The following is a 25,434-nucleotide window of genomic DNA, read 5'->3' on the forward strand; positions in this document are numbered from 1 at the left end:
AATAAGATTAGCCCAAGCTCATCTGTAGTTCTTTGCAGCCATTGCTTGTGTGATAAAATAGTATTTTCTATACTCTCTCTACTTGGAAGATGTGTATCTGGGAGGTCTTTTCTTGGGGAGAAGATATTGTATCTAAATCATCTGAACTTGACATTGCATTAGAGAAACATGAGTAATTATAACTTTTCTCCTGCACTCTCTTCAAGATATTCTCTACTGCTTAGTTAGCAAGAGTTTACAATTACCTTGTTCTTCGATAGAGATAACCTAATTCATACTCTGGGTATCATTCAGGAAAGACTGTGGGCACTAAATTGTCTGCAACTCTTGAGTAGTTTTTTACTAGAGCATTAGATTGAGATTTCCTTTGGTATCATACAGCTACTAGTAACAGAATAATAATAGTTTGATTATTATGCACCTGGCACTGTGTTGGGTACTTCAATTTATGATGTATAGCATTTGTCTTTTAATAATTCAGAATTGCTGTGTTACATTTTTTTTTTCGTCCAGATACTTGGACCACACTTTCAAAGACTCTGAACAGCTACATCATTGTAAGTCCATGCTTCTCCAGTTCTTTTATTTTGGTATTATAACTACTTGAATGCTTAACTTATCTTCCATGCTCAATTTTAAACTTCTTGAGTTTTGTTCGCCTTTGCTACTATAGTGCTTTTGTATTCAGTAGATAAATGCTAAAGATTTATTTGGTGAATGAATTTTTCTCTTGATCTAAGTTCTCCAAATAGTGAAAACAGCAATGCAACAGGATTTTTCCATTAACATGGAAATAATCAGCCCTTCTAAATAAATAAATAGCATGATACTAATTAAAACATGAGAATGACTTCAATATTTTTATACAGATGAAAAAAACAAGCAAAAAGACCCCTATTCTGTTTACATGAATTAATAAAATAACTAAGGCTACCAATTTAGCAGATAAATTTTTCCATTGCTGAGCTTGTTAATGAAAAATACTTTCTTTCCCAATGGAACCAGCACAATACAAACATTTCACAAGTATAATTTTTATCCTGCAAGTATTTGTATGCTAAATTTTGTTAGACCTTTCACTGAGGGTGAATTTTAGACTGGCAGTTTCAAATTACCATCTGTAGTTCTAAAGCTGAAATTTGTAAAGGTGTAATTAGGAGAGGGGGAGAAAAGCCTTCCAGTGACCATAACACAGAATGTCAAGGTTGTTAACAACTAAATGTGATAACATTTAAATAATGTACTTCCATTGACATCCAAAGAATAAAATCTAACCATTAGGATGGCATCTAGATAGCAGATGATTTCATAGGAAAGTGCTCAGACCTCCATCAAGTTAAGAATCAATAGAACCAAGGCAACTGTGGTGGAGTCAAAGACACAGTCTCAGTTCATGAAAGGCGTTTCTGTGCTACAGCTATATTAAATTATCACAGCTAATGTAAAATCAACCTCGGTGTAAAAGATAAAAGGGTAAAGTTCTCACAAATGATCACTTATCACTCCATTCCGAAATGCATACAGCATTCATTATAGATCGAAATGCCACTCAAATTTCATCATTTAGTAGGGTTTTGAAACAGCCAAACCGTTAACAGAAGAGAGTAACTTTTTATATTTATACAACCAGTGACTAATGAAACATTATACCATGTGTGCAAAGGGGAAAAAAAACCTTTATTTTGTAATGAACCCAATTGGAGCTCTTTTTAAACACAGTGTAGTATGGCTTCACTGTTTCATCGAGCCTCTCATTACGCGTGTCAATAATCCTAGGTAAACTACTGTTGAACTTCACAGCATTTATCTAGCAGCATGAATAACATTAATCTATGGGGTGCTTTTGATGAATTGTAGTTCAAAAAGCAAAGCCAGAAATGACTTTTTACAAAGTGGTTAGAGAAGTATTTATTAGAAATATGTCAACTGCCAAATACCTAAAGGTAGCTTGGCTATTTAGGAAATCGTGTTGTTGGCTAGCTTGCAAACACTGGGAAAACATATGCATTTGCTCCACTTGAATTACTTAAAAAAAAAAAAAAAAGAAAAGAAAGGAAAAAAAGAATGACATACTTTTCATCTAACCATATTATTTTGTCTGTCACTTGTCTTCTAATTCTTTATATTTTTTATGTCACATTGCTTTCAACACAATGTGACATGCTATACAACATGCCTCCAGGTTCCCAAAAACTGTTAGTGAGAAGCTCATAGAAAGTTAAGAGTGAATCAGACTACACGTCCGTGACTGCATGATCTAAACATATAGGTAAGCATGAACTGAAAGCTACTCCTGGGTCTGGCTCCAGGGATCTTACTTATCTTCTTGACACACCCAGTGGTTGTGACACTGTGGCAGTAAGCCTGTCAGGGTGTGTCTGCAGGGGGTTACCACATTTAATTCCGGTTTATAAATCTAATTTGATTAGGTTGATCTTTCCCCAAAGTTGTAATCTGTACAACTCACAAGATGGTAGAAATCAATCTCTCAGCGCTATCTTTAAGAAGTTTATATGTGGACAGTCTATTTACTGTAGTCAATTTACTTATTTAGCTTTCAATAACAAAGTGGTATTAAGAATTGAGAGACTGCCTATACTAGCTAATTTCAAAATATTAAATTTGTATACTGATTTAATATATTCTTTTTCTCAAATTTTGGCCAGCATCATAACAAAATAAATCTCTAGGGGGAGGATACAACCTAGATTAATTTTTTCCCAAAAATGCAATCCCTTCACAAAGAATAAGACTTTACCCCCAATTTTCTTTTTTGGAAAGGCAGAGAACTGGAGTGCCTGGGTGGCTCAGTCAGTTAAGTGTCTGACTTCGGCTCAGGTCATGATCTTACGGTTCATGGGTTTGGGCCCTGCATCGGGCTCTGGGCTGACAGCCAGCTCAGAGCCTGGAGCCTGTTTCAGATTCTGTGTCTCCCTCTCTCTCTGACCCTCCCCTGCTCACGCTGTCTCTCTCTCTCTTAGAAATAAGTAAAACATTAAAAAAATTTTTAAAAAAGGAAAGGCAGAGAACTAATTCATACTTCTTATAATATTTTATGATTAGATGCATGGGAAAATATAAAATAAACATCCTTTTCTCCGTGATTTTTAAGATACAATGGATTTATTACAACATCATGTTTTATACAACACTCATTTGGAATACTTTAATATTGTATAAAACACAATACTAGTCTTAGAAAAGGTTCATTGTGAAATATATCTTATATCCTTCCATTATTTAAAGCTTCTTTCTCTTGGAAATTCACAATGTACCATGGCATATTTAATAAACTCTGAGAAGTACTGCAATAAAGAAACTTGACTAAATTTGTCTATTGCATTATTTATCAATTTCATAAAAGTTCATCGGTATCCAGCAACATGTTAAATAAAACTATCTCATACACAACAATTGTGGCTTATGGAGGTTTGGAAAAACAGATATTCTCTTAATCTTGGGTACTGGTACTTCTTTCCTGCATTTTGTTACATTTACTTAAATTGTGAGAGAAGTGCCATGAAGAAAAAATATCTGTGGGTATTTCAAATCATCGTTCATAAGAAATTAGTGCAGTTAGTACTGCACACCCATCTTTGCTACATCTCAGTAACATGCTATAATTCTTTGTGAAACTAGTTTTCATGATAACAGAGTATATGTTTTTATGATAATACAACCAAAATTAAGGTAAATGTAGCTTTCATGACTATGATTTATAACTAAAAGCATTTATAAAATTTAAAGAAAACCATTATTATTTACTCATTGCCACCAAAACTTATATATTTGTAATAAAGAAAACCTTTTATAAAAATAATTTTTTATCATATATTGTAATTTTATTTTATTAGTTGACTTGGAACACATTAATTGTGAATCTTTTAGGAAAAATCCTGAAAGAACAACAAAGCCTATTTAAAGTTTGGTTTATTATTATTCTAAAGATTATGATAAATTTAAAATCTTTCAAGTAATTTATTTTTTTTTCACATGTAATGATGTCAAAAAAGTACTCACCGTGTACAATGAGAACATACTCTGCGCTGCTTTGGCCAATGGTGTTTGTGGCTTCACATCGATATGTACCATTATCCGTTTTGTTCAGGAAAAGAATGTTTAGCTCCCTACCACTCACAACCATTCGGTCAGGGTCTGGCAATTCTCCACCATCCTTTGTCCACAAAACAGGTTCTGGCCTATTGGATGTAAATATGCATATAAATAGGAAAAATGAGAAATTTTCATATTGTATAACTTAAATAAATCAAGCAATTTTTAAATATTTAACAATAATTCTGTGCATATCCATATGCTAACTTCTATAAGGTACCAAACAATGGCCATGCTCTCAGAGAAGATCTGGAGATACGGCAAATATAATTTAATTCTATTCTGCTTAGCTAAGCAGACATGTGTTAAGGAATAAATTTGTAGAGTCATTATAGCACCCTGTGGTCCTGATACTGATGCTAATGGCTCATATCTACTAATTTCTGGAGGACTGTACTTTGGCTACTGGAGTAGCCATTTCTAGAAGTACTTGGAATTATACCTTTGCACCTGGGGGTACCACTATGACAGAGCTTTGCCTAAGACCACCTGAAGCTTCTCCCCATTATGTTCCCTGCCTTCTCAATCCCCAACAGGTTTTTTCCTTGAAGTTGTCGCTCTTACTCTCCTAGTTTTATTGAGATGCATTGATATCTAATGATGTATTAAAGTGTACAAAAGAATGATATGATGTATATAATCCCAAATAATTACCACGTAGCCTTAGTTAACATCCATCACCTCACATAGTTATCTTTTTTCTTGTGATGAGAACTTTCAATAGATACTCTCTAGCAACATTCAAATAGAAAATACAATAGTGTTCATTATAGCTTTCATGATGTATATTATATCCCCAGAACTTATTTATCTTATAACTGGGAGTTTGTACCATTGACTACCTTTGCACACTACCCTATCCCGTCTCTATCCACTTTTATTTAACATTGAATTGGAAGTCCTAGCCAAAGAAATTAAGTAGGGAAAAAATTAAAGGCACCCAAACAGGAAGAAGTAAAATTGCCTCCATTTGTTGTTGTCATGATATTAAGAAAACTCTAAAGACTTCACCCATAACTGTTAAAATTAATAAATGAATTTGGTAAAGTTACAGGATACATAATGAATGTATAAAATCAATTATATTTCTATATGTTAACAATGAACTATTAGAAAGAAGTTAAGAAAACAGTCTCATTTAAATTGCATCAAAAAGAATGAAATATTTAGGAAAAATCTGAGGTAAAAAATCTATACACTAAAACCTGTAAGACACTGATGAAATAAATGAAAGAGAACATATACATATGGAAAGATAACTCATGTTCATTGATTAGAACAATTAATATTAAATGTCCATACTACTAAAGTGATCTACAGATTCAAAGCAATTCCTATCAAAATTCCAATGGCATTTTTAACAGAAATAAAACAATCCTAAAATTTTGTGGAACCACAAAAACCCAATCTTGAAAAAGAAGAAAAATGTTGGAGGCATCAAACTTCCTAATTTCAAACTATATTACAAAGCTAAAGTAATTAAAAGAGTATGATACTGGCATAAATGCAGACATACAGATCAATGGAACAAAGTAGGGGGCCCAGAAATAAACTCACACATATGTGGCCAATTAATTTTTGAAAAAGGTGGCAAGAATATGCTATGAATAAATAACAATCTCTTCAATAAATGATGCTGGAAAAACAGGACAGTCACATGCAAAAGTTTCAAACTAGATCCTGAATGTCTACCTTATACAAAAATCCACTCAAAATGGGTTAAAGTTGGAATTTACATCCTGAAACTCTAAAACTGCTAGACAAAAAAATAGGGGAAAATATTGATATTGGTATCGACAATGATCTTTTGGATGACACCAAGAGCAAATGCAACAAAAGCAAAAATAAACAAATGGGAATATGTCAAACTAAATACTTCTGCACATGTACCTCTGATGTTTATTGTTGCATTATCTGCAATAGCCAAATTACGGAAACGGCCCAAATGTCCACCAACTGATGAATGGATAAAGGAGATGTGATATATATATATACAATAGAATATTACTCAGCCATCAAAAAGGATGAAATTTTTCCATTTGTAACATGGATGGATCTAGAAAGTATTATGCTAAGTGAAATAAGTCAGAGAAAGACAAATACCATATGATTTCATTCATATGTGGAATTTAAGAAAGAAAAATGAATAAGCGGAAGAAAGAAAGAGCCAAATCAAGAGACAGACTTTCAATGATAGAGGACAAATTGATGGTTACAAGAGGGGATGGGTAAATTAGATGATGGGGATTAAGGAGTGTACTTGCTGTGATGAGCACTAGGTGTTGTATGGAAGCGTTGGCTCACTATAATGTACACTTGAAACTAATATAACACTGTATGTTAACTAACTGGAATTTAAATAAAAACTCTTAAAAAATAAAAAACTTTCTGCACAGAATGGAAACCATTAAGGAGATAAAAAGGTAATCTAAAGAATGGGATAAAATATTTGCAAATGCTTTATATGCTAAAGAACTAAGTATCCAAAATACTTAAGGAATTTGTGCAAAAAAATGGCCTAATTAAAAAATTGGCAGTAGAATTGAATAAACATTCTTTCAAAGAAGACATACAAATGGCCAACAATTACGTGAAGATATGTTCAACATCATTAATCATTGGATAAACGCAAATCAAAATCATAATGTTTTATCACCTCATACCTGTTAGAATGTCTAGTTATGAAAAAGTCTAGAAGTAACAAGTGCTAGGGAGGATGTGGAGAAAAGAGAATGCTTGCACACTATTGGTGGGAACATAAATTGGTGCAGCCAGTGTGGAAAACAGCATCAAAGCCCCTCAAAATATTAAAAATAGAGCTACCAGTTGATCCAGAAATTCTGCTTTTGAGTAAATATCTAAAGGAAACAAAAATCACTATCTCAAAAAGATTGCTGCACACTATGTTCATTGCATCACTTTTTACAATAGCCAAGACATTGAATAACTTATGTTTCCATGAATGGGTGAGTGGATAAAGAAAACATATTCAAAATATAATAGAATATTATTCAGCCATTAAAAAAAAAAAGGAAACCCTACTTTTTTGAGACAAAATGGATGGATCTTTATGGCATTAGGCTAAGTAAGACAAAGAGAGACAAATACTGTATGATCACACTTATATGTAGAATCTAAAAAAAGTTTTAGGAACTTATAGAAACTGATCTCTTTTGATTAAATTATTTAAAGAATTACCATCTCAAAACCTGCTTTTAGAGAACAAAGGATAAATGAAACATGGACTTCATCTTCAAATATTTTACATACATATATAATTATTAGTTATAGGACTACTTAATAATACCTATCACCATGTACTGATAATGGGAGCTATCCTAGATATGTTATCAATCTGTTCTATACTTCTCACAAGAACATTTTGATACAATTTTCTAAAAATTTAATGCATGTAACAATATGCATCAGAGATGTATCCAAACCCTGGTCTGATTCTGTAGTCAATGCTTTGTCCACTACCTCTTGCTTTCTAACATGATGCATATTTTCCTAGTTCTTATATGACAAATGTTTTATTTAAACATGATTTTATCACATCATCAGAAATTATTTTTGAAACAGCTTTAATTATTTATTTTGGTGAAAACATTTATTCCTTTTCGTTATGAATATAATACGTCTTAATAAGTGATGCCTATGACTACACCACCCTTTCTAAGACAAAGGTATTTTTCTGACAAAATGCTGTAGAAATGGTAAAGGTTATGGACCAATAATAAAGATACAGGCAATAGTATCAAAACAAGAAGATCAGCAATGTGATGAAAGAATCATTTAGTTTAAGTAGTAAAAATACTTGCAGAGAGAACAAAGAGAAGACTAGACAATCAGAGCTGTGCCCGTGAAACTTTGAAGAGTTGTTTTAGGGAACAAAAACAAACAAAAAACTAGTTATCCAAAAATACTGGAAAAATACTATTATTTATATCATTTAATTATATACAAGTCACTCTCATAGTATCTTTAATAAAGCCCAAACCACTAATATTTCTCAATTTGCTTCATGGATCCAACATCTGTTAGTTGATCATTGAGTTTCCTAATTCTTATTTTAAAACTGATTGCCAGGGGGCATCTAGGTGGCTCAGTCAGTTAAGGGACCTACTCTGGATTTCAACCTCATGATCATGAGGTCATGATCTCACAGTTGACAGGATTGAGCCCCATGTTGGGCTCTGTACTGACGACATGGAGCCTGCTTAGGATTCTTTCAGCTCTCTCTGTCTCTCAAAGTAAATAAATAAACTTAAACAAAACAAAACAAAACTGATAGCCTGGATAATATTATACCTTTTGAGGAGGCAAAACTGGCACAATAAAACTATGACTTACTGCATATAATGGAAATATTAGAGGGTATGTCTTTTCTACAAAGTTACATAAAGCCAACATTAAAATAAGTTCTATTAAGGGTAAGTAGAATTTGAAAAGATTCATCCCTAAAATACTACTCAATGGAAGTATTTTATTAGGAGGCAATAATTCTCTGATGTGTAAGTCAGGATTGTTTTAAACATACACAGCTATAATTATATATATATGTATATATATATGAATTATATATGAATACACACATATACATATATACATAGATATGTACATATATGTACATATCTGTGTATATATGTATAGATAGTATAGATGTATATATATGTATATATAGATATATGTACATATGTACATATATGTACATATTTATACATTTCTATACAATCAAATTTATGCACCTCAAATCCAAATTGTCATAATTTTTTCTGTCCTTCTCCTTATAAGATTTAATTTACATCTTAAAATATATGACTTTGTAATCATATAATTAAGTTTAGATATTTATTTTTACATTGCGTACATAGAAATGAAGTCAAAGCTCTAGATAAACACTTAGGTTGTCAGTCTATATTAAAAACCCTTTTCCTAAAAGATATATTTTTTTAATAAAATAATGAAAACACGCCAGCACAAATGGTTACGAGAAGATTTTAGCAGTGTAAATCACTGCTGACACTGAACATTGCAGGATTCTTGATCCTACTCTGTATGGTAAATCTTCAAGGTGGCAAAAAAGCCAGTACCATAAGACACAATTCTAATGAAATGGAGGTTAGAGTTTATACATCGATTAAAAATACCCTACGCATATTCCAATTAGTACTTAAAATGTTCAACCTTCTTAATGTCACCATAAAAATATTAAGTGGTTTAGCAAGTCTTGATACAATTTGTGTTTCATCTTAATAAAGAGGGCCCCTAGGCTTTCTCTAATTGGAACCCAGAAATGATTGAGTTTCTTGCTGCAAATGAATAACAATCTTCCCTGCTGTTCAGGCAACCAAAGGAGATCATTTAAAAAGTGGTTCCAGTCTATAGTTTCTATGTGATAAGGCTGAAAAGGAGTAGGAGCTAGCCACCAGGAGTAACAGGACCGTGGCACAGCATCAGGCATGAGATAACACTATATAACTCCATAGTGAGAACATTCACAGAGTCCATTCAGCTTCCCCTTAAAGAGTCCTGATATTAGAATTTGAAAATCTTCTGTGGGAGATAACATTTGATTTATGATCCTGTCTACCATATCTATAGGGCTAAAAAGATGTGGGGTTTTTTTTTTCCTTCTTTATGAGCCTAATGACATTTTGCAGCAGTTTCTTCCCACAACAACAGAAAACAATGACGATAACAAAAACCAAAACAAAACAAAAGTGAAAGAAGAAACCAAACATGCTGGTGCATTAATTCTCTTTTTCTAAGGTCTTGGTGGAGTTGTTTTACCTTAACAGAATTTTTAAAAAATGTTTTGTTTTCTAGATATCTAATGATAGATTCCTTGAAATGTTGAATAACTCCTTATAATAAATTAGTATGAGAAGGAATTGCCACAACTCCTTTGGACTAGCTAGCAGTCTATTTAATATGTTGAACTGGATACAAACCTGATTACCCCTTCCCAATGAAATTTTTTATTTGGTCTTTGGGGCACTTATTCTGTAAAGTTATACCATAGGAATAGTCCTTTTGATTCTTCCAACTGTATATGGCATCATTACTCCCTAGGTACTGATGGCAATGGAATCTTGGTTTGCCTTCTTAGCTCTCATCCTTTTTAGGATCATGCTTGAGAAGAAGAATAAAGAATAAGCAGTTCGGTTATGGAAAAGCAAGTGTCATAATGCAGATCTCCTAAAAAAGAATTCTCCTGGTATCCTTGTAGAAGTAGACAGGAGTAAAAGCTCTTTCAAACTGTGAAATGGATTTACTCTCCAGTATCTTCCTTATTCCAAATGGTTCTACCTCCTTTGAGCTCTGCAGAGTCTTTTCCTTCATAAGCACAGAACGTGTTGGGATCTAACACTAAAATTAGTCTTATGAAATGAAACTTACGACAATGAAAGAGAAAAAATAAGTCACTATAATAGTATCCAAGTAAACATCCCGTTCTGGCTCAAAGTTAAAAAACTTACAAATACATGTATCTTACATTTCCTTCATATAAGACAAAACAGGAAATTATAGTTAATAAGTTGGTGCCTTATATACTTATGTACTTATAATTGTATGGCACATGAAGATGACTATTGCCTTTATTTCAGCTTAAAAATTCCCAGGTGGTAGATGTGATTGAAGATTTAATACTAGGAAGATTCTTTTTAAGCACAATGCTCCTCTATTTTCTGTGATATTTTTACTCTAAAGTGAAAGAAGGTGGTAGACGTTATATAAACATCTTGATCCCTTTTTCTGCTTGAAGCAAAAAATGTTTAAATCAAGAAATTATACTGAAGAGTCTATGTATAAAACTGTGCTTATGCTATCAAATTTTTAGAAAATGTACGGAGAGAAAGACAAATGGAGGGAAAGAAATTAAATGCAAACTTACAAGTGAGTTTAAAATTCAGTTCAAGGAGGAAAACTTAAATTTATGGGGTTCTGGGAAGAAGAATTCTGAGGGAATCTAGCCCAGGCAGTTCTTCATTGAGTGAATGGAGGTTGCATCCATAAACCACAGCCCAAACATTGCCAACCAAGTGAGTTAGAAGAAAAAAAGAGAAGAGGAAAAAATTAAAAGCTGGTATTGTTTGCTCCTCTTCTTAAGGTTTAAAATATAAATACAAAGCAAGTTCAAGGAGTAGCCTTTCTTAAAGCTGTGAGACCAATTCAAAATATAATTTTGTAATGGGTCTGTATTGGAAGCAAATGATGTGGCTGCCACATAGGAAAAAAAAAAATGAAAGGGATTACTTTTCAAGCTATTTATTACATTAACCACTTCAGGTTTAAAGATATAAAAAAGGGGCACCTGGGTGGCTCAGTCAGTTAAATGTCTGACTTTGGCTCAGGTCATGCTCTCACAGTTTGTGGGTTCCAGCCCCTCATCAGGCTGCGTAGGGCTCTGTGCTGACAGCTAGCTCAGAGCCTGGAGCCTGCTTCAGATTCAGTATCTCCCTCTCACCCTGACCCTCCCCTGCTCATGCTATCTCTCTCTCTCAGAAATAAATAAAAACCATTAAAAAAAAGATATAAAAAAGATTATCTTGTTACTGAGGATCAAACGAGAAGTTTCTGAAAATAATTTGTAAACAACATCCTACATGTATTTTAAATATATTCTTAAGTATCAAAAAACATTGATCTAGGACCTTGGAGAATTCATCAAGCTGTACTTTTTCTTCAGATTAGATTGTTGTGCAACTTAATTGTGATAAAATTTGCTTTCCTTTCATTCTTAATATGGATTTAATGCTTTTTATGGAAGTGATTCTTAAAATACCAATGAATTTTTATGTTATCCAACTTAACTTTGAATATTTTACTTATCAGGGTTGAAGTTGATTTTGAAACATAATCATTGAAACATTTATGTATCTGTCTTTATAGACACAGTTCTGCTCAAAGGAAAACAAAACTTCAGGAACATTTAAAGTAGTTTTCAATGAGTCTCAATGAATTTAATTACCAGAAAATGCTCTACTCTTACACTTATAATCTTAAAACAGATAAGAGATCAGTGGAGATTTTTGTTGTTTGTTGAATAGGTACTTCATAAGTTTATATAATTAATATCTAACAACTATCAACAAATATGTGCAAGTTTTTCAACCAGAAATTATGAGAGATGTGAGAAAAATAAAATTTCTATGATGTTACATTTTGGTAGTTTATATAAGATATATGTCATCAACCATCATCAACTGTGAAACTTGAAGGACATGGTGAGTGATATAAATGAGTTATAAAACATATAAAGATTCATCATACCCATATTAGGGACATTAGAACAGGCTTTACAAAAGATAAAACTCTTTTTTTTTTTTTTTTTTACAAATAGTTTATTGTCAAGTTAGTTTCCACATAACACTCAGTGCTCATCCCCACAAGTGTCCTCCTCCATGCCCATCCCCCCCTCCCCCCACATCCATCAGTCCTCAGTTTTTGTCAGCATTCAAGAGTCTCTCATGGTTTGCTTCTCTCCCTTTCCCCCACCATTTCCCCCCTTCTTCTCCCCCTTGGTCCTCCGTCAAGTTCCTCCTAATCCTCCTATACGTGCAAACATATGATATTTGTCCTTCTCTGCCTGACTTATTTCACTCAGCATAACACCCTCAAGGTCCATCCATGTTGCTACACATGGCCAGATTTCATTGTTTCTCATTGCCATGTAGTATTCCATGGTATAGATAAACCACATCTTCTTGATCCATTCATCTGTTGATGGACACTTAGGCTACAAAAGATAAAACTCTTGATTAGTGTCTTTAGTTGTGGTAGGATTTTAAGTAGTAGAAATGAATGATGCCAACTCAAGAGAAGTCAGAATGCAAGATAAGATGTTGCCCTCCAGAGGCCATATTTTTAAAAAGATGGATTTAAATATCACAAGTGCCAAGAGAAGAGAATAGGGTTAATAATAGGTAATATTGTGCTTTGCTAAGATAACAAATTATGAAAGGGCAAAATTAAAGTAACAATAGGATAACTGAGTTGGGAGTAATAAAATCAAAAGCCAAGATGTAAGTTGTTATGAAAAACCAGGATCAAATATGCTCATCAGGAGGTTGGTCCAAGACAAAGTTTATAAGACAAAAGCTGAAAATGAAAAAAAAAAAAAGGTATTATTTTAGTGTTAGACCAAAAGACTGATGCTGTCATTAGTATAGGAAAGAGATGAAATGTGGTAGGGAACATTCTGGCCATAAAAAGAACAATGAACAAAAGCAAAAAAAAAAAAAAAAAAAAAAAAAAAAAAGAAAAATTTNTTGGGATACAAACATGTGTTGGGGGAGGTAACCCCAAAACACTGTATATTTTTTCCCTCATAACTCAAGCCTGGCTTTGGATGCAAAGCTAAAATATCTATGCTTTATGAAAAATAAAAGTACTTTGCTACAGCTTTTTAGAAGTATTTCTGATCAGAGTTTCCTTTAAGTATAGCAATGTGAAATATCTGAAAAAGGAAGTTCAATCAAGAGACCATATACAGAGTTCTTAAGAGTGAAAACCACTTCCTACATAAAGTTGGAGTAATAAAGGAAAACAGATGGTAATAGAATGGATCTTGGGAAAGTAAACACATTTTTTGGAACCAGAAAATGTATGGTGTTAAGGAAGAGAAAGGAGCTACTCTCTTTATGGTGCCCAGTCTATGTAATAGGAGCAATCTCAGTCCTAAATAAGAAAAATAACAATGTAAAACCAACATACTACCAAACAACCAGCCAAATAAATAAATAAATAGACAAACAAAATAAATCATGATAAAAACAAATTGAGATGTAGCAGATAGGGAAAGTTGATGATTTCACTTTGGGACATGCTGAGTTCAAGTGCTAGGAGAAAAACAAGAAATATATTTTTATTCAGCAATAAGGAAATGAGAAATTAGAAATCAGGGCTGAGAGCAGAGCTGGATTTATTTTAGAGAGATATTAGAGCCAAACTCAAGGAAAACAAAATAATAGATTATTGAATATTGTGGATTATTTTTACTTACAGGATGAGAAAAGAAAGAAAATGAAGTCCAAGAGGTCTGAGAGAAGTCAAAAGAGAATAATGCCATATGAACTAGAATCTCTTCAAAGATTCACTGACTTAAACATTTACATTTATAACCCATCCAATACCTTGACCCCTCAGTTTCCTGATCCCCTCATATTTGATAATTATTTTGTTAGTCTAACCTCAGCCATGGTCACACACTAAACTTAGTCACCATCATTACTTCATTACTATGAAGCTGAAAAATCTAAGTATTTAAATCATAACCTCCCATCTTCTCAGCTCACTGTTTTGGTATACATTAAAACTTCCAATCCTAAATGATGAATTCACTCTTTACCTTTAAACCTCAATTCCCCTTTACCACCTACTTCTCTCTTTAATCAGTCTTAAATGCTATCAGGATTGCTGTTTTCTTTTTCCCATCCATTGTGCTTATTTGTTTAATTCCCAGGCATGATTCTCTTTGTCTTTACCAGAACATCAAAACAAGGTGAAGAAAAATGAGGAGAGGGTAAATGGCTTGTTTGTTTAAATACTGTTCTTGAAGTTATCATGCAAGAATAAGCATGAAGAACAATGAGAAAAACAATTTTATATTATTAAAAAAATTTAAAGCCAAAGTAAATATTATCTCTATATCTTTGAGTATACGTGTATTTACAAAGTTTGCTTTTCTGATCTGTGAAAATATGCCTCATGTATCATTATAAACATTGTTTAGAATACATGATTAGACCTACACATTTTTGCCTTTAAACTGTTTTAATATTGAAAATATGTATTTCTACAAAATTTATATTTTGATACAGCTAATATCATTTATCAGGTTCACTCTGCCCTCATATTTCAAATATTTAGGGCTGAAATAGTACAGTAAGTGAAGAGAAAAAAGGAAGGAGAGGCTTGAAGAAATTACTCAGATGAAAGAATTTTTTAAAAATTATCTCTTAAATATATGATTTTCCATTGTATTTCTAGCCATTTGCAGTTATTTGTACTGACTTATTTAATAAGTACGCCTTTGTGTGTTTTGTATGAGAGGAAAAAATTGTCGAATGGTTTCTTAGCCTTTTTTCCTCACTGGTCTCCATGCCCTTTTGTGTTTAGTGGTTTCTGGACATGCTCTTCAATCAGATGCTTTATCCTCATAATTTTCATAGGTTAGTCCTTGCTAAGCATTGATATGATATTTCCCTAACCTGCACAATTCTTTTTAAGAAGAGTAATGGATTCTATTGTTTTTTTTTTTTTTCTTTCTATTTGCAGTTTGAAAATCTCAGTGATTCCTGTTTGAAAAACTCAACAATGAAACCCCTAACTCAAATATCATCAAAAGTACTTCTGTCTGATGGGGTCAAAGGTGTTTAATGCAGTAATAAATGAAGTCAGTTTGAAATGGAAAATTCAAGCCTATTTCTACCAGTAAATTGCAGGTTGACACCCTGATTCTGAATCTATGTACTCACTCATGTAAATTCCTGAAATCAACTATTACACGACTACAGTGTCAAGTAGAAGTCTCATTACATTAAAGATTAGATTTAGATGGGACAATAACATCAATGTTAAATTCATCCTTTAGGCTAGAAACCTCGGTAGCAAATAAAAAAAAGGACTTCTAACCTGATTAATCTAAGCATATGCTACTTGATTGCTTTTTTTTTTTTTTAAGGCTCTTCTTGCCTTCAAGTTTAAAAGCTTGTAGTTGAAACAGAAAATATCCTGTATGTAAGAGGTAAGTGCTCTCTAGAAGACTTGAAAATAATGGCCTTTTTGAAAGTGTCTATGAAATCCTAGACCACTTTTTAAAAAAAAGACTGTTCATTGATGATTATTTTAACAGTTTTGAGAAACAATGCAGTCATAATGTAAACCGTATAATTCCAGCCTTTGTGGCACAACAAATAAAAGATTATCCCTAGAAAAGGTAAGACTGCTATGATCCTGAAGGAGTGCCAGATTTTAGCACTGAAGAAAAAAATTTCAAGATTGTGACAAATGCTTAAGATAATCTCTCAAGGGCTTTATGCTAAAGCAAAAACAATTACCCATGCCTTATCTATACTTAGCATTTCTTTTCTTTGGTAAATAGAAAATATCAATTCCTGATTAAAAGATCAAGAAGTCTTGAGTAAACACCCATTCCATGACCTAAGCAATAATAAATTGTTACATACATTCACTTAAGCTTACATATACACACAATAAACTTAAAATCTTCATGATATATATAAAAACGTTCATGCTTAGAAAATATTTTTTCAACTTATTTAAAACTTAGCCACTTCTGAAATCTTCTTTTAGCTACACTAGATTTTGGAACATTTTCACTTTTTATTTTTTAATCAAGAACTTATGAGTCTAAGTTTTTTAGAATCTAACACTTAACCTGTGTACATTAAAAGGGCTATTTGTTGCCATATACAATATATGTATAAGCATCTGAATCAGATGCCTAAAAACCATTCAGTTCCAGAGTACACTGCAATGATGGGATCCTATTTTCCATATAAGAGTTACTTTACAATCCATTACTTCCACTACTATAAAATAATGTTAATTAACCTTATAAGATCTAATACTTATGTTAAACACTGTTTCTGTTATAGAACTGCTTCTGCTCCATGACTTGTTTCTTTTCTCATATTAAAACAAATGGTCTTAGAAAGAAAAGTAAAATGTACATCATTTATCTGGTAGCTGGGGAATTAAATTTTCCATATAAGGCAATACTAAAGAAAATTGAAATTTAAGACTTAAAATTTGAAAGCATATTTTAATCTTTTGAATAAAATCCTTCTCAAAAGATCCAACTTATCTGCATTATTTAACATCACATTCTTAGTGGCATTTGGTTGTTTTTTTTTCTTTTTTGGAGCTAAGATCTCTTCAGTCTGAAGATACATTTTTGTATACCGATGGTTTTAGAGGAACTGAAGTGATTTAGACTTCAGCTTCACCTCAGTTGGTGTTTATGCAATGGTTTTCAAACATTCTGAGATGTGATCTACTGAAAAATATATTTTATAACCTTACAAAATGTACAGATGCATACAGGAAATGAAAGCTTGCTCTTTTTAATGCACTGTGACATTTTCTTTACTTTTCTTTTTCTTCTTTATTTCTCTATATTTACCTTTGTAATTCTATGATTTTTCTATTTTAGGTTGGGCCTTTAAAAATAGTTTGTTAACTGATCTTATGACTCATTCATATGCCACAACCAGCAGTTTGAAAAACACTGACTCATAGTGAGAGCTCCTATGGCCTATCGGTCTTCTTGTCCTAGAGCTGCACAGTTATTATAGCTTTAATCTTGCTTTCCTATCATCACCTCACTATGTTCATCCCTAGACTTGTGACCTTCAGTGCCAGTGATGAAGTTGGAGATGGTGACAGCACACCATTTCAGAGACATCTGCTTGTCACAAGTCACAGTGGTTGCCGTTCTCTTCTTTTACTTTTATCTTGCTTTTCTTTTCTTTCTTCTTTCCTTGAAACATCCCAAATATTTCTGGTACTCTGAATTTGCAAGAATTGAGCTGTAAAGCCATCATTAATTACTGGCAGATTCTTCCTATTCTAATTAGAGACTTTTGTAAATATTCATATTTTCTACAATTTGGGGTATTGTTTGCCATTTGAATTTTTTCAAACTGTGAAGTTTAGGGGCTTCTGTTTAATTGAGATTATATCTGAAAAAGTGAATAAATATACTCCACATTGTAAAAACCTGTATAATGCAAGAAAATGTCTTTAGATTGTTTAAGTACATGGCTTTCAGAGGAATAAGAATTTTCTTAGTTTTACTATTGCAGATGGCATGACACTTTAAAGACTCTGCGAATAAAAAAATACCTCTTAGAACTAATGAATGGATTCAGTAAAGTTGCAGGATACAAAATTAATATGCATAAATCTGTAGCATTTATACACACTAGTTTGGAACTAGCAGAAATATGAATTAAGAAAATCCCATTTATAATCTTATCAAAGAAAATTAAAAAAAAAACTAAATATAGGTTTAACCAAAGAGGTAAGAGACCTATACTCTGAAAAATTTAAGACACTGATAAAAGAAATTGAAGATAATACAAATAAATGGAAAGACATTCCATGCTCACAGATTGAAAGAATTAATAGTGTAAAATACCATATTACCCAAAGCAATCTATATGCAGTCATAATCAAAATACCAATAGCATTTTTCATGATACTAGAAAAAATAATCCTAAAATTTGTATGGAACCACAAAAGACCCCAAATATCCAAAAGCAATGTTGAGAAAAAAGAACAAAACTGGAGGTTTCACATTACCAGATTTCACATTATACTACAAAAATAAAGTAAACAGTGGCGCCTGGGTGGCTCAGTCAGTTAAGCGTCCAGTTTCGGCTCAGGTCATGATCTCATGGTTGTAGGTTTGAGCCTTGTGTCGGGCTCTGTGCTGACAGCTCAGAGCCTGGAGCCTACTTCAGATTCTCTGTGTGTGTCTCTGTCTCTGCCCCTCCCCCACTCGTGCTCTGTCTCTCCTGTCTCAAAAATAAATAAACTATAAAAAAAATTAAAAAAAATATATAGTAAACAATATAGTATGGTACTGGCTTAAAAACAGACACGTAGATAAATGAAACAGAATAAGGTGTCCAGAAATAAACTGCACTTTCATGGCTAATTACTCTATAACAAAGAAGTAAGAACATACAATGGGGAAAAGATAGTCTCTTTAATAAGTGCTGTTGGGAAAACCAGACAGCTGTATGCAAAAAAACTGAATTACTTTCTTCCACCATATACAAAATAAGCTCAAAATAGATTAAATGCCTAAACAAAAGACCTGAAACCATAAAACTGAGAGAAAACAGGTAGCAAATTCTTAGACACCGGGCTTAACAATACACATACACACACACACACACACACACACACACACACACACATGAACACACACACATATATTTTATCTGTCTCCTCAGGCAAGGGAAACACAAGGAAAAATTAACTACTGGGTCTACATAAAATTAAAATGCTTCTATACAGCAAAAGAAACCATTAAAACAAAAAGGAGAAAATTTGCAAATGACATATCCAATAAAGGACTGATATCCAAAATATATAATGAACTCATGATTCAACACCAAAGCAAACAGATTAAAAACAAGCAGTGGAAATAAATAAACATATCTCCAAACACAATATCCAGATGGCCAATAGGCATGAAAAAGTATTCAATATCACTAATTACCATGGAAATCCAAATTGGAGTCACTGTGAGATATTACCTCACACCTGTTACAATGGTTATCATCAAAAAGACAAGAAATAACAAGTGTTGGCGAGAATGTAGTGAAAAAGGAACTCTTGTACACTGTTGATGGGTATGTAAATAGGTGCAGGCAATATAGAAAATAGTATGGAGTTTCCTCAGAAAATTAAAAATAGAAATGCTATTTAATCCAGCAATTCCACTTCTGGGTATGAATCTGAAGAAAACAAAAATACTAATTCAAGAAGATATATGTGCCCCTATATTAATTGTAGCATTATTTATAATAGCCAAGACACAAAAACTACCTAACAATCTATCAATAGATAAATGGATAAAGAAGACATACATACATATACACACAGTGGAATATTACTCAACCATAAAATTCCTGAAATCTTGCCATTTGCAAAAACATGGATAGACTCGGAGGGCATTATGCTAAGTGAAATAATTCAAAATAGAAAGACAAATTTGTATGATTTCACTTATATGTGAAATCTAAAATACAAGGCAAACAAAACAGATTCATAGAGAACAAATTAGTGTTTGTCAAAGGGGAACAGTATGGAGGGATGGCAAAATGGGTGAAGGAGATTAAAAGACACAACTTTCCAGTTATAAAACAGTCATGTGATATAAAGTATGGTATAGGAATATAGTCAATAATATTATAATAACTTTGTATGGTGACCAATAGTAACTATATTGTTTGTGGTGAGCATTTATCTCATAATGTATATAAATGTCCAATCACTGTATTGTACACTTGAAAGTAACGTAATATTATATGTCAACCAGGCTTCCATTAGATAGATAAATAAATAAAGGAAAAGAGTTCTACCAGACAAATCGCATATGTGAATGAGCACTAATGGAAGCTAGATTTTATAAAACTAAAACATTATGAAAACCCATGAAATAATTAGCATATATAAATTCTATTTGATTGTGAATATTCAACATAAATTTGGAATCTAACTGATGTGGTTTTAGCACTTACAGGGTGTTTATCCTCATTATGTACTAAGGACATTTCTTGTATTGAATTTGGTTTATAAAAAGTACATACAGACTGCTTTTTAGTGTCCTTTTGAGAATGACTTTTTCCTTTCAAAGGAGAAAGATATTTATTATTCTACATTTCCCTCAAAAGAACAAGGCTGATATTTTACTGTATTCTTGGATTTGCTGTCTCAAAAATGCTGTTAATACTCATTTGGCCCATCTTCTCTAAAGTAAATATATATAGAATCAGGTGAATGTCACCAACAGCAGTGAAGAAAGAGATCTAAGAAGAATGAATTTACCACAACTGAGAAGTATTGATAAAGGTTTATGTTTCTCAAGTTGGAATATTTTGAATGGTTTGGATGCTTAGCTGAAAAAAAAAAGATTTTTCTATTTCACTTTTAATTGAATTAATTTCAGCTTTCATTTTCTTTCCTTCACATATTATGCAAAAGTCATAGTCAAAATATTTAACACAGGTACAGAATAATCTATTTCTCCTTAAGTTGACTGGTGACCTGGTGACCACCAGAGGAATGTTAGCTCTAACATTATCTTTCTCTCTCTCTCTCTCTCTCTCTCTCTCTCACACACACACACACACACACACACACACACACACACGAATATACGTACATACACATAATGGCATACTACTCACCGATGAAAAAGAAAGAAATCTTGCCATTTGTACCAATGGGGATGGAACTAGAGGGTATTATGCTATGCGAAGTAAGTCAGTCAGAGAATGACAGATATCATATGATTTTACTCATACCTGGACTTTGAGAAACTCAACAGATGAACATAGGGCAAGAGAAGGAAAAATAAGATAAAATTCGAGAGGGAGAGGGAGCCAAACCATAAGAGACTCTTAAATATACAGAACAAACTGAGGGTTGCTGGAAGGGGGTGGGTTGGGGGGATGGGTTAAACAGGTGATGGGCGTTAAGAAGGGCACTTTTCAGGATGAGCACTGGGTGACATATGTAAGAGATAAATCACTGGGTTCTACTCCTGAAGCCAAGGCTACACTGTACATTAACTAACTTGAAATTTATATAAATATCACAGTCAATAAAAAAAAAAAACTTGCAAGGATAAAACAACAAATCTTATTGTATAGCACTTGCTGAGCAAAGGGTTAATGTTTTCTTTAATTAAGGATGAGATCTAAAAAAAGGATGAGGTATAGTATTATAGGATTTTAGGTTTTTCTAATGTTAAGAGTTATTCTTGTTTTTGCAATTTTCCTACAATTACCATTTTGATAACTTGTTTTTATGTAAACACACATGCAATGTTTATATATCTTTAGATAAAGAGTAAAATACTAGGATGTAATCTCATAATTAATACATAAAAACCCACAGATTTTTAAACCTATGAGCCTAAAAGTCCACATCTTGAAAATTTCATCAACATATATGACAGCATCATTCCACAATGGTGTCTTAAAGATACTGAGACATCTTTGTGTTAGTTTCCCAATGAACATTTACATAATCCCTCAAAATAATTGGCTTTTTGTTGCAAGAAAACTGCTTACCTAGAAATGTTCAAGAAGTACACTTCCTCTATGGATCTATAATCGTGGCTCTGCACGCTCTTATGGGACTTTTGCAAGACATAGGAACATTTAATTGAAAATGATTGAGTGCCCAACACACCACAGATGCCCAGCCTAAATAACAGCAGTGGAGATTACTGAGAGTCAGCTTCTTGTTTCGAAAACAAAACCAAATATATTCCGTCTCATTTCCAAGATAACCACTTGTGTGTTTCCAGAGAGTCAACGTGTGATTAAATTTTGAAGCCATGAGATGGAAGCAAAAGACCATATGGGCCTCAGAAAAGAAATTCGTATGGGAAGGACAGCGCATGAATATATAGGCTTTTTAATTATGAAAGCTTAGAGCTAATTTCCCAAGTTTTATACCTTTAAACACATGTTAGAAGAAACTAGCTATACGGCCTTTAACTTTAATTAAGTCAAATTTGAATATAGATATTGGAACACAAGCAAAAAATAAAATACACACACACACACACACACACACACACACACACACACACAAACACACACCAAAGCAAAAAACAATCTAAATGTCCTGTAACTTTTATTATGCCAATGACCGATACAATGTGAGAGTATCTAAATGAGAAAGAGACCCTCATGATGTTTATTCCACCAATTATTTTGGTGATAATGTAAGCATAACGCTTAAGAAAACAAACATACTTGTGAGGAGTGTTTTCTTTTTACTTCCTGTTCATTCTGCTCACCCTTTAGGACTTGACACTGCATTCCACTGTGTTGGTTTTGCATTTGCATTGGCATTGCCTTGTGGTTGTAACCTGCAGTCTTAATCTCCTTAAATATATATAAAATTAAGAATATAATCTGCTTTTGGGGCACCTGGGTGGCTTAGTCGGTTAAGCGTCCGACTTTCGCTTAGGTCATGATCTCGAGGTTCGTGGGTTCGAGCCCCACATCAGGCTCTGTGCTGACTGACAGCTCAGAGCCTGGAGCCTGTTTCAGTCTGTGACTCCCTCTCTCTCTGACCCTCCCCTGCTCACGCTGTGTCTCTCTCTCTCTCCTTGAAATAAATAAAACATTAAAAAACATTTTTTAAAAAAAGAATATAATCTGCTTTTTAAAGACAAATATATGTTACAATAAAACAAATATACCTAATCATAAAAGCTGGTCAGAAGTTATTTAGATATATTTAGAAACTCTTTAGAAATACTTAGGTATGCTAACAGTTTGAGCTTACATAAGTGATAATTGTTTTATAAATTACATTTTGTTTTATGTATTGAAAGCTCTCATTCTTGCCAACTTCACAAGATTATTGTGAAAAATCAGTAAAATAGGAGAATTGAAAACATTGGGTAAACAAGAAAACATAACCATTAGTTTTGTTATTTTTTTCTGTTTATTTTTGAGGAAGAGAGAGAGAGAGAGAGAGAGAGAGAGAGAGGGTGGGCCTCCACACTAACAGCAGAGAGTGCAATTCGGGGTTTGAACTCACGAACCCTGAGATCAAAACCAGAGCTGAAGTCTGGCATTCAAATGACTGAGCCACACAGGTGCTTCAGTGTTGTTAACATTTTTTAAGGCATATTTGTAATCTCAGCTGTACCATTTAATAGCTGTGTGAAAAGATCATATAACCTCCACAAGACTTATTTTCCTCATCTATATAATAGAAATGATTATGAATTTGTAAGTCTTTACAACAAGATAGTTGATTGGTTTAAATAAGACAATAAGCATAAGTGAATTTGAGCCATACTAAAATGAGATTTTATGCATCAAAGACCCTGTATTCTCAAACACTCATGAATCATGCCTTTCACTAATTTCTGTCATGTAAGGTGTTCAGATCTTCTGCTTTGGCTTTCTGTCAAAACTTGCTAACTGGTTAGTCTCTTTGATCCCATCAGAACTGCTTTAGAGTGTAGCTTTTTTTTTTTTACATTTGTGGGACCAGAACTCATTCTCTATCCCTTCCAGTCCATTCCAATTATTCTAAAACTTTTTCTACCTTTAACACTATGAAGGTACTGCACCTGTGGCTCAGTATTTTCCAATTTCCCATTTCAAGCTATATTATATTTTGCCCCTGACATGGGTCCATGCCTCTACCTCTCTTCTAGCACCTCATTATTGCCATTTAACCTCAACTAACATAGCCATGTTGCTCAGTCAGTTCAATCAGCCATGACTCTGGTATAGATATCTTTGCTGCTCAAACAGGCTTTTGAAAGTCACAGACCATTGTCCTAGAGCGTGTTCATTCTGCTTGGAATCCTGAATTTTGGAGCCATGGAAGAAATCTGAGATTATATCTGTTTCTAGGATTACCTTAGCAGTCCAATATTATTATATGTATGAAATTAATACTTAAGACTCCCAAGTTAAAAATTTGGTAAGATATACAATATGTGATTCTTTGACAAAATCAACATTTATCATCATCTTCATGATCACTTATTACAAAATTTCTTAGAAGCAGAAATTTCATATACATTGTTACTAATCTTTAAAACAATTTGTTCACTAGATTTAATTTTATTAATTTTTAGAGAATAAGAGTGAACCCCGATGTAAGCTATGCATTTTGTGGTAAAAACGATGGGTCCATGTAGGTTCATGGTTTGTAATAAAAGCATCACTGTTTGTGTGGGATGTTGATACTAGAAGATGTTGGACATGTGTGGGGACAGGAGTATATGGGAGCTCTGTCCTTCTACTCCATTTCATTATGAACCTACAACTGTTCTAAAAGTAAAATGGATTAGTTAACAAAAAAATACTTCCTGTAGCTAAATGACTTGTTCAAATCCACTCCAGCCACAGGTATCCACAGATGTACAATTCAAACTTAGTTTTGTGTTTCTCTTTCTCATGCACCCCACAACTTTTGATGCCCCAGAGCATGACTACTTAGTCATGACATCTGAACAGAAATACAGACCTTGATGATGAACTAGATGACTTGCTATAACACAGATAGCAGGAGAGAAATAACTATCATGCAATTAACATCTGTTTTGTGTTAGGTCAAATGATATAACATCGTTATCACTGTAGATCAATATTATTTTTTCACAATTTATGCTTTGTCCAGTTCTGGCCTAAAACATTTCACTTTGTTGATGACTTGCTTTCTTTAACTCCTGGTTTACTTCGTCATTTCTTCTGGCTGTGACTAGATTGTACAACAAATAATAAATAATCTATGATTTTAAAAAGGTCATTTTAGACTGAGAAAACTGACTTGATATAATAAAACTGTTTTGCCTTAATTTACATATCACTTTTCATTTCTATTATGCTAATAGGAAAGTACATAAAATGTATCAATATGTTATCAGATTTCTTCTTAAATTCTTGATCATTTTGAAAATAGATGCATAATTGTCCCTCTAAAATACCTCGCTAGTTGTTATATGGTATGTGATCTGTCTTCCTAAAGATTAAAATCTTTCTGGGGCGCTTGGGTGGCTCAGTCGGT

At 33.0% G+C, this 25,434-nt stretch overlaps 1 protein-coding gene across 2 annotated transcripts in view; it reads right to left on the reverse strand.

The window, feature by feature from the left end:
- Positions 1–25,434, reverse strand: part of CADM2 (cell adhesion molecule 2) — a 325,806-nt gene that overhangs the window by 95,183 nt on the left and 205,189 nt on the right. For both annotated transcript variants that reach the window (XM_077774848.1, XM_077774850.1), the window contains one exon: positions 4,021–4,199. In XM_077774848.1, the coding sequence (XP_077630974.1) occupies positions 4,021–4,199 (179 nt within the window). The remainder of the gene's footprint in view (positions 1–4,020; positions 4,200–25,434) is intronic.

This window comes from Crocuta crocuta, unplaced genomic scaffold (assembly GCF_008692635.1).
Source record: "Crocuta crocuta isolate KB4526 unplaced genomic scaffold, BGI_CrCroc_1.0 scaffold6, whole genome shotgun sequence".
NCBI lineage: Eukaryota > Metazoa > Chordata > Mammalia > Carnivora > Hyaenidae > Crocuta > Crocuta crocuta.